This window comes from Danio rerio, chromosome 10 (assembly GCF_049306965.1).
Source record: "Danio rerio strain Tuebingen ecotype United States chromosome 10, GRCz12tu, whole genome shotgun sequence".
Classification (NCBI taxonomy): Eukaryota; Metazoa; Chordata; class Actinopteri; order Cypriniformes; family Danionidae; genus Danio; species Danio rerio.
In genome coordinates, this window is record NC_133185.1 from 6,915,417 (window position 1) to 6,928,782 (window position 13,366).

A 13,366-nucleotide genomic window follows, 5' to 3' on the forward strand; every position below is an offset into this window, starting at 1 on the left:
CCCGGAGGAAACCCACGCCAACACTGGAAGAACATGCAAACTCCACACAGAAATGCCAACTGGCTCAGCCAGGACTCGAACCATTGACCTTCTTGCGGTGAGGTGACTGTGCTAACCACTGAGCCATCGTGTCGCCCCAAATATTTTATTATTATTTTAAATAATAGATACTTGCAATCTTGTAAGCTTGGGAATGTATTTTCTTGACCCTAAACATGAGTTTGCATGTTCTCCCCGTGTTTGCGTGACTTTAACTAAATTGGCTGTCGAGTGTGTGTGTGAATTTGAGTGTGTATGGGTGTTTTCCAGTTTTGGGTTGCAGCCAGAAGGGCATCCACTTTGTAAAACATATGCCGGAATAATTGGCGGTTCATTCAGCAGTGGCGACCATTGATAAATAAGGGACTGAGCCAAAGGAAATTTAATTAATTACATTCAAATGATATTAATTTACATTAATAAATGCTAAAATTGAAATGTCTTGAACCTTATAGTTACAAAATATATTTAGTTTATAGTCTATATTTAAAATGCATATTCAGCTGAGTAGTTTTTAAAGAATCAATGGTAATGACAATCTGCCATGAGGATAATTTCTCTGATAATATTTAAACAATCAAGATTTCTGTCATTCAGTGCATAAATGAAATGAATAAATAAAGTGCTTTTTATTTAACTCATCAAAAAGGTTTGCAAATATCTCTGAATTGTTTTGTTTACTCATGCACTGAATAATTTTGTTTTCTCACGCAGTGATACTAAGGAAACATTTATTAAACCAAAAACAAAAAAGCCATGAAAGAAATGAACTTTTATCTACAATCCACTGTAAGAAACAGTAAAACAAAGGCAATATATCATTAAAACAAAGAGGTATTTTACAGATCTGAAACTGTATAACAGTTTTGGCTAAGAAACTGTGCATTTATATTTACAAAAAAAAAACGTTTTTCTACATTTTTTACTAATTTTTGTAACGCTTTCTTTTACAACCAACAAAGTACCGTGTAAGTACAGTACTTTTCTGTAAGTATAGTACCCAAGCATTTCAGTTTGTTCCCTTATACCTACACATACGTTCTTTAAACATACTCAGTGGTGTAAAGTAATACTTAAATGACTTTAATTGAGTAGTTTTTCTCAGAAATTGTAATTTACTAAGTAGTTTTAAAAATGTGTACTTTTATTTTCCCTTGAGTACATTTTTAGTGAAGTATTAATACTTTTACTCCACTACTTTTCTTCAACCTGCAGTCACTACTTTATTTCTTTCTTTCTTGTCTATGGAGATTGGCTAAAGTAGAGAAATCAGTCCTGTGGTTCATGTCTGATCAAATGGCACATAGTAAGTAAATCAGATGATACTGAACAACATCAACACATGAGTGCTTTATAAATGCAGCAAATCTTTTAGAAGCAGTAAAAATGTCCAAGTTCAAAATATTTACACACATTGAGACACAGACTTTTAAAAAACTGGATATCACTGATATCACAGAAAATATATGTTTGCTGTAAAAAAAAAAGGGATGTCGACTGTAAGATGACTGAAATCACCAAACAGCCTTAAATAATCACTAAATGGAATGAATGAAAAATGGAAGGACCGAACGAAGAAAGGACTGAACTAATGAAGGAAGGAAGGACCAAATGAATGAAGGAAGGATTCAAGGAAAGACTGAACAAACTAAGGAAGGAAGAAACCAACGAATGAATGAACAAAGGACCTAATGAGGGAGGGAACAAAAATTATGAACGTAAGAACGAATGAATGAGCGAACAAATTAAGGTAGCAACGAAAGAAGGGCCAAAGAAATAAAGGAAGGAATGAACAAACGAATAAAGGAAGAACAGAACAAAGTACCTAATGAGGGAAGGAACAAAAATTATGAACGAAAGAACGAACGAATGAGTGAACAAATATAGGAAGGAACACAAATATAAACGAACGAACAAACAAAGGACCAACTGAACGAAGTAAGGATTCAAGGAAGAACTGAACAAACTAAAAAGGAATGAACAAAGGACCTAATGAAGGGAGGAACAAAAATATGAAGAAATGAAGAAATGATAGGAGGAACAAAGGAAGGACCCAATGAATGAAGAAATGAACAAATGAAGGAATAATAGAAGGACAGAACAATCAAACAATGGAAGAAAGTTGGAAGGAACAAACGAATATAGGAAGATCGCTAAACGCACTACAGAATGTTACGTTTTCACATCCCTGCACAAACTGCATGTAAATGCAAAGCAACTTTTTAATACTCACTACTCACTACTCTTGAGTACTTTTGAAAGACCTACTATTTACCCATACTTTGCGTAATATTCATAACAGATACTTTTACTCGACTTGCACTACATTTTTGGGCAAGTAACGGTACTTTTACTTGAATATGATTTTTCAGTACTTATTCCACCACAGCTTATACTATACTTACAGAAAAGTACACTGTTATTTCACTGTCCTTACACCGTACTTAGCGGGTTGTAAAAGAAAGCGTTACTCTAATTTCATCATCTGAAATCATTTTTTTTTACTAATTTGCAAACGTAGAAATTCCAAAACGAACAACAAATCAAAATAAAATAAAATAAAAAAATCATCAACAATAAAAGTGACTTGTTCACGAGACAGTAACAGTAGTTTGATCAGTGTCTTTTCCTATTGGAGCTGGTTTATAAATGACATCTTGCTTGGAGTCTTTTTTGAACCTGTAAAAGTAAAAGTGAGAGAGAAACATGAGTTGTTTTGTGCGACTGCTTTGCTTTCCAGAAATGCAGTCAGAATGACCCTTGATAAATGATGAACATACTTTGAGTACTTTTTGTGCTGTCGATACGTGTAAATGGAGAAGATCAGGAACGTGGCGGCAAACAGAACACCGAAGGTCACTGCCAGAATGTGCCCTGTTAAAGAGGGATGAGCTTCAGAAACACAATGTTCATGTTACTAAAACTAAACTGTATTGTGAAGTTATTATAGTAGTTCGTTGTAAATACTATTGTGTTTTTGAACCATAATATAGTCAAATGCTTGAATTATTCTGCTGCATCACTATGAGAATACAACAACTATAATATAAACAAATTACCCAGTACTGAAGTCTTTCAACAACTATAAGGTGCAATATATTACAACACCTAAAGTAAACCTAAAGTACACTACAGTATTTATCACAGTTTATCAGTTCAGTTAATACTACATTATGCTGTAGTGTACAGTTGAAGTCGGAATTATTAGCCCCCCTTTGAATGTTTCTTTCTGTTTTAAATATTTCCCAAATGGTGTTTAACAGAGCAAGGAAATTTTCACAGTATGTCTGATAATATTTTTTCTTCTGGAAAAAGTCTTACTTGTTTTATTTCAGCTAGAATAAAAGCAGTTTTTTGTTTATTTTTTAAAAAATATTTTAAGGACAATATTATTAGCTCATTTAAGCTATGTTTTTTTTCATTAGTCTACAGAACAAACCATCGTAATGCAATAACTTGTCTAATTACCCTAACCTGCCTAGTTAACCTAATTAACCTAGTTAAGCCTTTAAATGTCACTTTAAGCTGTATAGAAGTGTCTTGAAAAATATCTAGTAAAATGTTATTTACTTTCATCATGGTACAGATAAAATATATCAGTTATTAGAAATGAGTTATTAAAACTATTATGTTGACAAATTTGTTGAAAAAAATCTTCTCTCGGTAAACAGAAATTGGGAGAAAATTAAACAAGCGGTCTAATAATTTAGGGGGGCTAATAATTCTGACTTCAACTGTATGTAACCAATGGCCATAGATTGACTCCATAAAATATTCCTTTAAGTTCAATAACAAACGTCTTTCATTCTTTTATCCCCACAGATTCTGATTACAGGGCACAATATTAATACCTACATCCACAATATTTCTTGCACAATGCAATGTTTATCCTTAAAACCCTAATAATTGTGACTTCAACTGAATACAGCATTTATAGCCTAAAGCAGCAAATAACATAAACTTGAGACAGTCAGCTAGAGACCATTTATATGATGTCAAGTAAAAATAGTAATAATCTTATAACGTTTAGACAAGGACGTTTGAAATTCCAAAATCTATTTTATGTTATATTATGTTTATGTTATTATACATTAAAAATACTGTTAAAACTATTCAAATGATTATATTTAAATTTAGTTTAGTTAATTAAGTGAAAATGTATTAACTAATTAAAAAGTAATTCATTGTAAATACTACAAAGTATTTGATTACTATAATAAAGTGTTTTGCATGCATTATAATATTTGCACATTTTAATAACTCATCTCTAGTAACTGATTTATTTTATCTTTGCCATGATGACAGTAAATAATATTTGACTAGATGTTTTTCAAGACACTTCTATACAACTTAACTAGGATAGTTAGGTTAACTGTGCTGGTTAGGGTAATTAGGCAAGTTATTGTATAATAGTAATTTGTTTTGTTGACTATCGAAAAATATAGCTTTAAGAGGTTAATCATTTTGACCTTAAAATTGTGTTTAAAAAGTAAAAAACTGCTTTTATTCTAGCCAAAATAAAACAAATAAGACTTTCTCCAAAAGAAAAAAAATATTATCAGACATACTGTGAAAATTTCCTTGCTCTGTTAAACATCATTTGGGAAATATTAAAAATGAAAAACTAATTCAAAGGGGGTGAATAATTCTAACTTCACCTGTCTGTATAGTACAAAAAAAGTTGCAAATTGTTGATGTATACCACTAGATTCCTTGATATTCTTGTCTTGTGTTTCTGTCGGTGTAGCTCCTCTGGTTTCTGTTAAAATCAACACAAAATCCACATGTAGATGTTATGTAATTCATAAATTATTCAAATGGCACCGTTAAAACAAATGAAGCTTTGTAGCATATGCGTGTCAAGCATCTGTGTTTGCACATACTTTGGGCTTATAATAAAAATGGTAACACTTTAGAGACCAATTCTCACTATTAACTAGCGCATAAATACCAGCCTATTATAAAAGTATTGACTGTTTATTAGTACTTTAAAAAGTACATATTCTGAATGACCTCATTTTCTGGAGTTTATTTATAAACTAATTTCGAGAGGATCATGTGCTTATGATTGCTTGCGGTCGGTCCTGCATTATCCAATTTATGATTCACCAATCAGACGATTCCTAAGCCAATATAAACAACCTAAGTTCCATATCACAGCCATCTTCGTTTTGAAGAATCCCCCCTTTCACCCATACTCCTCCTCCTATGCGAACACGGGGAGAACATGCAAACACCAACTGATTCAGCCGAGGCTCAAACTAGCAACCTTCTTGCTGTGAGGTGAAAGTGCTAACTACTGTGCAGCCGGTTTTCTTAATTTGTTAGTATTTGTCTATTTGTATGTGTTTCCGTAACTTGCAGCTGATTCGATCTCTCTAGGCCAGTGATTCTCAACCACATTCCTGGAGGAGCACTAATTCTGCACATGTTGCCATGTCTTCTTAACTGAACACACCCGATTCAGATCATCAGCTCATTAGCAGAGACTAAAAGACCTGCAATGGGTGACTGACAAAACATGCAGGGTTGGTGGTCCTCCAGAAATGTGGTTGAGAAACACTGCTCTGGGCCACCGTAAAAGAGAGATCAAAGACATTGCACATACTTCCACTATCAGATGTGTGAAAAGACGACTGTATCTTTCTCCCATGCAAAAGTTGTGGTGCTCTGAAGTTTTTGGACAGAAGCTTGTTGTGTTCAGTTTTCAGCGATTCCTCCAAGGCTGCGAGCTGATAAACAAAAAGAGAAGAAAACAGTCATCTAAATGCCTGATCTAAATGTTTCACTCTTTCTGTTTCTGATGAGATTTAAAGTGCACCTATCATGCAAAATCAACATTTGAAATGTGTGAAACGCCATAACCCGGTGCCATTGGAACCGGTATTCACCGGATCAAATCAGCATATTAATTTCGGTGCCTAATTTCGGTGCTGCAACTAGAACGTAAACCAGGTCGCACACCAGAAGTGCGCTAGGCGACGCCTAGCGCCATGCATTTTAGAATTCGCAAGTCAGCAGCTGTCCGCGGACCCAGCCACGACTCATGAATGTTTCTATTTCTGCCATGCCACAGTGCGCCATCTGAATAGTTTTAAATAAAATAATAAGTGAATGTGCACGTCTGGTGTGTGATACTATCAACTGTCATGTGCGCGCCGTGCCGCGGCTCTGAGCGGCGTATGCGCTGTGTGATGTGCTTAAGAAGCCTAAAGGGGTAAATTAAAACCACACATTTAAATTAAAGACAACATTAAAGCCGAACTGAGTCTGGTTTCTCTCAAGGTTTTGTTTTCTTCACTCTCCTATTGGTGAAGTTTTTTTCCCTCTCGGCTTCCATGGTTCAGGATCTGTAGAGTTACACATCGATGGATTTGCTCTTCAGTGCTTGGACTCTCAGTAATGACTTTAAACCACACTGAACTGAGCTAAACTAAACTGAACTTAAAGGGCCATGAAACCCCCTCGTTTCAGCAGGGTTTTTTCACACCTCTACTTTGGAAAAAGTCAGAAAAGTGGGCGTGTCCAGCTCTGTTTAGGGGGGAGTGTCGGAGGAAGAAAAGAGGCTTGGTGTGGGAGTGTCTATTTGGGCACGTGACTGTGTTTACATGGGCATTTGTAGTCGAATTATTTGCCAAATTATTAAATGGTGGACTTTAACTGCAGTTTGGCTCTTTCATTCAGGGAATTCATTCATGCCCCTCGCGACAAACGAGATATTTGATTCGAGGAACTGCTCTAAGCGTGTATTTTTCATGCAATGTTTGATACCGCACGACGAATGAGAGAAGAAAAAAAACTCAGCATTTCCCGGAAACTTAGATGCACACGGCAGGTAGCGTCAGAAAGCCGTGTGTGTTAATCCGGTCACAAAATGCGGTAAAAATCCTACACGGGGTTAAAGTTGGGTTGTTGTGCTAACATGATTACACTCTGTGCAATAGTTTGTTCGATACGAACAAACTGAATAAACAAAGAGCACTGGCTGCTCACTTACCAAATCTGTAGAGACAGGACAATCACCAGCAACTAGAGCCGCGTCTTTATTAAGAGGAGACTACAAGCGAATCCGGATCTCAGCGTTTGCAGATGAAAACAACTCTCAGGTGAACAATAATCCTCCTTAGACACGCAAGTTATTGTTGTCGAGCGTCGCGTACACTGTTAATCCACACGTGAGCCTGAGCTCTCACAGAAAGAAAATGAAAACAAAACTTAACTGCAGCAAACTATAAAAGCAACACTTCATGCTTGTTTTGCCAACACAATGTGGCGTCTCTGTCGTCTAAACATGGTGACAGTAATGTCAATATTAATTAATAATGTAAATATTAATGAAGTTGCACAATAGAGCGCGCTGATTGGTTTGAACCAAGCCTTACTCATGCTTTAATGCAACACACTGTAAGACGTCATAAGACTCACTCTGGCACAGACGCCCAGTCTGCACGCTGGAATACACGCTATTATGTCATGACCGTGACGCAGCTTCAAAAATTCGTTTCAAACCGGAAGTACGAATTTGCTTGAAATAACGCAAAAACAACCAATTTACACTTTTTAGTGAAATATAGGTGTCTTAATAGGGTTTTTAGCAGTGTGGGACACATATACGACTGTCAACAGCTCAAAAAATGTGTTTTGCTGTTTCGTGACCATTTAAACACTAAAAACGGAACTACCCTGATCTAGTTACTAAGACCATTTATGGGAAGCCGCTTTGACACAATATACATTGTAAAAGCGCTATACAAATAAAGCTCAATTGAATTGAATTGAATAAGTATGCCTTGTTGTGTCACACCATCTCTAAATGTTTAATTCTAAACAGCTTTGTCAGGTGTTTGTTATTGTAGCTTATAGAAGGCAAAGCGCGCAGTACGGTGCATGCGGCGAGCGACTCACTTCATCAACACGCATGATCACGGATTCTGACACACCAACATGCAGCAGATGTTTTACAAAAGGTGCGTGTAAGGGAGAAACACGTCAAACTTCTGAAATGTGAGGGCTCATGGAATCAACTTAAAGGTGAGGAATGGACTCTGTCTTTAACAGCTTGTGTCATCATCTGGCACATTATCTGAGTACGTTTACATGGACACCAATTCTCTGATTTAAAGACAATACTCTGATCAAGATTCTACCACGCAAACAGTGATTTTTGATTATCTTAAAGGACCACAGACACAAACTGTGGAGGAAACATTTATAGGCTGGTGACGCAATGACAATGATGAATCTATGTGCTATAACATGTAACTGGGAATCATGAATGTAACACTCCAAAAGCAGCTCATGTGAACACCTGAATCATATTATTGTCTCATTCAGATTAAGGCAAATCATTAGATCACTGATGTCCATGTAAAAGTAGTCACAAGCACCAAACCCAGAAAAAAGGTGCTCCCTGATTTTGATGACAGCCTTTCCACCACAGGTTAGTAGTAAGCTGATGTAATGTTAATGGCATAATGCAAATCTTTCATTCATGCAAACAAACAAATGATCAAAAAATATATGTTAAAGCAATTCCAATAAATAAAGTATGAATTGATGTTTACTTTAAATATATATATATATATATATAAATTTTGTCGATTAATTTTGTGTCTAAAAAGTATGGGTTCAGGCACCATTTTGGCACCGGCACCGTTTTAAAAGTATCGATTTAGCACCGGTATAGAAAAAAAAAAAAAAAACGATACCCAACCCTAGTGTAGGTATAGTGTGTCCACTGATGGATTTAGATTTCATCCTTTCAATCTGTCCCAGCATGGATCAACATTAATCCATTTTCTCATAACTTTATTAATGTGATTATTTGAATAAGGAATAAGGTTAACACATTGCTTAATATAAAAATGTTCAGTGCATTTGTCTCTTTGTTACTCTATTTTCAGCCACCAAACTAGGTCAGAGGTCATGGAGACCTCGAGTGGAACTGAAGGTCTTAATAATTGAAAACAACTGAACAACTGTTTTAATATTTGTATTGCTATGTGTTAATACTGTCTAAAGTGATTTTGATATTATTATTATTATTATGTCTTAATTATAGTGGCTTGAGAAAGCCAAAATACTGTTATACTACATAAACGTATTATTCTTCTGTCTTCTTCCTCTTTTTCTGCTTGTTCTTCTTCTTCTTCTTCTTCTTCTTCTTAGACTGTTTTAAGAACGCATCTCCTCCTAGACCGTTCAAACTACAACAACCAAACTTACTCCAAACCTCCAAACTATACTCAAATAAGTTGCTATTTCTTTTCCAACTGATCCGACTTTCGGTTTTCTGACCCGGAAAACTCTGAAAAGTCTCATTGACTTAACACTGGACCAAACTTTGTGACCTCATAAATTTGCGTTAAACTGTCATACAGAATTTGATCATTTAATTCAGACTACCAATCTGCCAATCACTGATGACTTTTCAACTTACTAACCACACCCTAGCAACCACTTACAGCACCCTAGCAACTGTCCCATAGACTTCCATTGTAAAATAATCTGCCATTGACTTTACGTAGGACATACTAACAACATACCAATATGTACTTATAATATACTAATCTAAATTAGACACATACTAACAAGATATCAATCCATACTAGAAACATACCAAACCATACTAGAAACATACAGTTGAAACCAGAAGTTTACATACACTGTATAAAAAGGCACATAACCATTATGTGACTAAACTTTTTCTCTTTTAGGTAGGTTAGGGTTATCACATTAGTTTCTGTTATGCTTAATAGCAGAATAATAAGATAGATATTTTTTGAGAAACTGTAAAAACTTTTTTTGAAAGTCAAGTTTACATCTAATAAGATTAATATGCCTCTGAAAAAGCTGAGATGATGATGACAAGGTTTTGGAAGGCTCAGATTGGCTAATTGACAACATTTGAGTTAATTGAATTGGATTACAATTAGCGAAATTACACTGGGAAAAATAATCATTTTTGGAGGAATGTCCTGTGGTCTGATGGAACTAAAATTGAACTGTTTGGCCATAATGACCAGTGTTACATTTGGAGGACAAAGGGGGAAGCTTATAAGCCAAAGAACACAATCCCAACTGTGAAGTATGAGGGTGGCAGCATCATGTTGTGGGGCTGTTTTGCTGCAGGAGGGACTGCTCCACTTCACAGCATAGATGGCATCATGAAGAAAGAACATTATGTAGAAATACTGAAGCAACATCTCAAGACATCAGCCAGGAAATTAAAACTTTGCCACCAATGGGTCTTCCACACAGACCATGACCCTAAGCATACTGCCAAATGAGTTCAAATTTGCTTTTAAGGACAACAGAGTGAATGTTTTGGAGTGACCATCACAAAGCCCTGATCTCAATCCTATAGAAAATTTGTGGGCAGAGTTGAAAAAGCTTGTGTGAGTAAGACAGCCAACAAATCTGACTCAGTTACACAAATTCTGTATGGAGGAATGGGCCAAAATTCCTTCAAACTATTGTGAGAAGCTTTTGGAAGGATACCCAAAACATCTGACCAAAATTATACAGTTTAAAAGCAAAGCTAAAAATGCCAAGGAAATGTATGTAAACTTTTGACTGTCTAGAAATAATACAAAATCCTCAAAAAATAAATAAATAAATAAATCTCTTGCACTATTCTGGCATTTAGCAATTGTAAATCATTTAGGTAATCCTAACAGACCTAAAATAGTAAACGTTTAGTATGATTTACCATCAGACATTTTTTTTAAACTGGTTATGTTCCTTTTCTTAGAGTGTATGTAAACTTCTGGTTTCAACTGTACTAACAATATGCCACTCCATACTAGAACCATACTAACAAACAGACTAACATGCTATTTTATACTAAATTCATGCTAACAACATGCTAGTTTATATTAAAAACATGCTAGCAACATTAATTCATACTAAAACCATGCTAATTTATGCTAACAACATGCTAATTCATAGTGGAACCATGCTAGTTTATGTTAGCAACTGCCTAGCAACTACTCAGAACACCTTAGCAACCACTTTGGAACACCTTAGCAACCACTCAACCCCCTGTCAACTGCTTAGCAAGAAACATGCCAATCCATACTAGAAACCTATATATTCTCATCTATCTATGCCAAGTGTTTCAAGGTTCTTAAAAACTCCTTCAATTATTTAAACTTTAAAACTACTTCAAACTTTCAGACTAGGCTTTCTCAAGCCACCATAAAGTTTCTGTACGAACTTAACCTTTTAGTTCTTTTTAAAGTGATTTCCTTTTTATGCAAAATAGACCTTGTGTGTAGTAAGAAGACAGCAGTCTGAAGGCTGTTTATACCAGTTTTGAAACTAGTTTGATAAGACAGCTGAGAGTATGAAGAAACAACCTTGGGTTTTTATAACAGATTGTCTCTTGCGTGTGGAAATGCATCCGATAGGTCAGTTCTACATGTCTGAGACTAGCTCTTAACTGTCTACGGGCGACCTGACCCAAGCCTCCTGTCACCATCCCTATCGGGATTCAGATACGAACACGCATTGACGTAAATATTTAGAATTGTCTATCTTTGTTTTAACCAATTACCTGTTACCAATTACCAATTACATCTTCTTAAAAGGCCTACATTGGAGCCCTTGAAGACTGAGAGTCTAACCTGTCTTCTGGATACTCTGATGGAGTCATTGAAGAGAGTCCAGCTGACCGTCTGCAGACAAGGAGGGGTCGTCAGAGACCCGCTGTACCTATAAAACCTCTCCAAGCTGTTCGGCAGAAGGTGGCGCACATTAAAACCAGGAATCACAGTGAGAGACTCTGAAAGAAGATCATTAGATCAGGTTAGATGAATGTCTTCCAGCATCTTTTTATGTTCTTTCCCGTGTCTTACCCTCTGTGCTGACGTCTGATAAAGCAGACAGGATCTTTTCATAGTTGTCATTTTCATGAAGGCCAATCTGTTGGGAAACAGTCAAAAGGAAATGCTAACCAATGTATCGCAAAGACTTTGTAGGCAGTGGTCAAACCACATTCTGTTGGAAAACTTTATTGTAGTCATAAAAAGGCTTAAGGACTTACAGCTATGAATCCTCCTAACACTGCCAATCCATCAGCTTTACTAGCTGCCTCCGTCAGATTTGCGTATTTGGAGTTATAATGGACCACGTGGATCTGAGGAAATGAGGAAATTGTCTTAGCATTTGCTTATGCAATGTGTCACACATTACTCAATGATTTAATCACTTATGACTAGGGTTCTGACAGCCGTTTTGTGGGATTTTTTATTTAAACGAATTGAATCTTTTGTTTAACAGAAATCTAGGGAGGTGAAACATCTTTTTTATTGCTTCTTTTAATCAAAATTCTAACTATTAATCACAAAACACGTTGAAACAAACCAACAGAAAATGCCTATTTTAACAATGCAAAGCTAAAGAAAAACTGAATAAATTAATAAACAGTACATACATACATAAAATATTATAATAAATAAATAATAGCATAATAGCAATATTAATAGTAAGTAAATAAATAAAATAAAATACACAAATTCAGTTATGACACACCATAACTCAAATTCAGCTTAAAGAAACATCAATAAAGTCCAAGTAAGGAGTCCAGACTTGATGAAAAGCCTTAGTGGACATATGAATGACACAGGTAAGGAATCCTAAGGGAATCATTTCCCTAATAATATTGTGCCACCCTTTTAAGGATGGGGGTTTGTCACTGATCACTGATCCAGTTTATCAGTATATTTATCTTGGCAGCGAAGGCTAAAATGTCAAATAAGCGATTAGTGAATTTGTCAGGCAAACATCCAATCGGCAGACCTAAAATTGAAGGCAATGGATCCAACTGTAGTTGAAGTCCAAACATACGGCTCATAAAAAGGGACCAATAAGTTTTAATAACATGACAATTCCATAAAAAATAAGTGTAATCTTCCATTTCCACCTTACATTTAACACGAAACATCTTTTAACATCTTACTGTAAATAGTTAGTTACTTTATTTTATTACATTGCCTTAAAAGCAATGACTGTAAAAAATATGGACGACGCGACAGCCCTTTTTCCCATTGAACGCCTTGAGGGCAAAACGCCTGCTTGACGGGCACAAACTGTCGCAAAAGACTGCTGAAATTGGAGCCAGACATGCGCAGAAGGATTGTCTGATGGAGCCAGAGGAGGAGCCGCGAAAATGAGCAGAGTCAAGCTTCCAATCAAACGCTTTATGTAAAATCAACTACGCCCCCCGAACTTCTCAGCATGCGTTTGCTGTCATATCAACACAAATGGATGTAATAACGTTAACAAATATGAGGGTTTTATATATTCAATCGCGCCAGCTCCAGGC

The 13,366-nt window shown here is 35.8% G+C and overlaps 1 protein-coding gene across 1 annotated transcript in view; it reads right to left on the reverse strand.

Annotated features, from left to right (window-relative positions):
• Nucleotides 1–756: 756 nt before the first annotated feature.
• The window catches only part of ca9 (carbonic anhydrase IX), a 33,077-nt gene continuing 20,467 nt past the window's right edge, over nucleotides 757–13,366 (reverse strand). The window contains exons 5-11 of the mRNA XM_689890.10: nucleotides 12,086–12,178; nucleotides 11,898–11,964; nucleotides 11,667–11,824; nucleotides 5,648–5,771; nucleotides 4,742–4,798; nucleotides 2,820–2,913; nucleotides 757–2,718 (exon numbers count right to left, since the gene is read on the reverse strand). Coding sequence (XP_694982.4) covers nucleotides 2,631–2,718; nucleotides 2,820–2,913; nucleotides 4,742–4,798; nucleotides 5,648–5,771; nucleotides 11,667–11,824; nucleotides 11,898–11,964; nucleotides 12,086–12,178 — 681 coding nt within the window. The 3' untranslated portion in view covers nucleotides 757–2,630. The remainder of the gene's footprint in view (nucleotides 2,719–2,819; nucleotides 2,914–4,741; nucleotides 4,799–5,647; nucleotides 5,772–11,666; nucleotides 11,825–11,897; nucleotides 11,965–12,085; nucleotides 12,179–13,366) is intronic.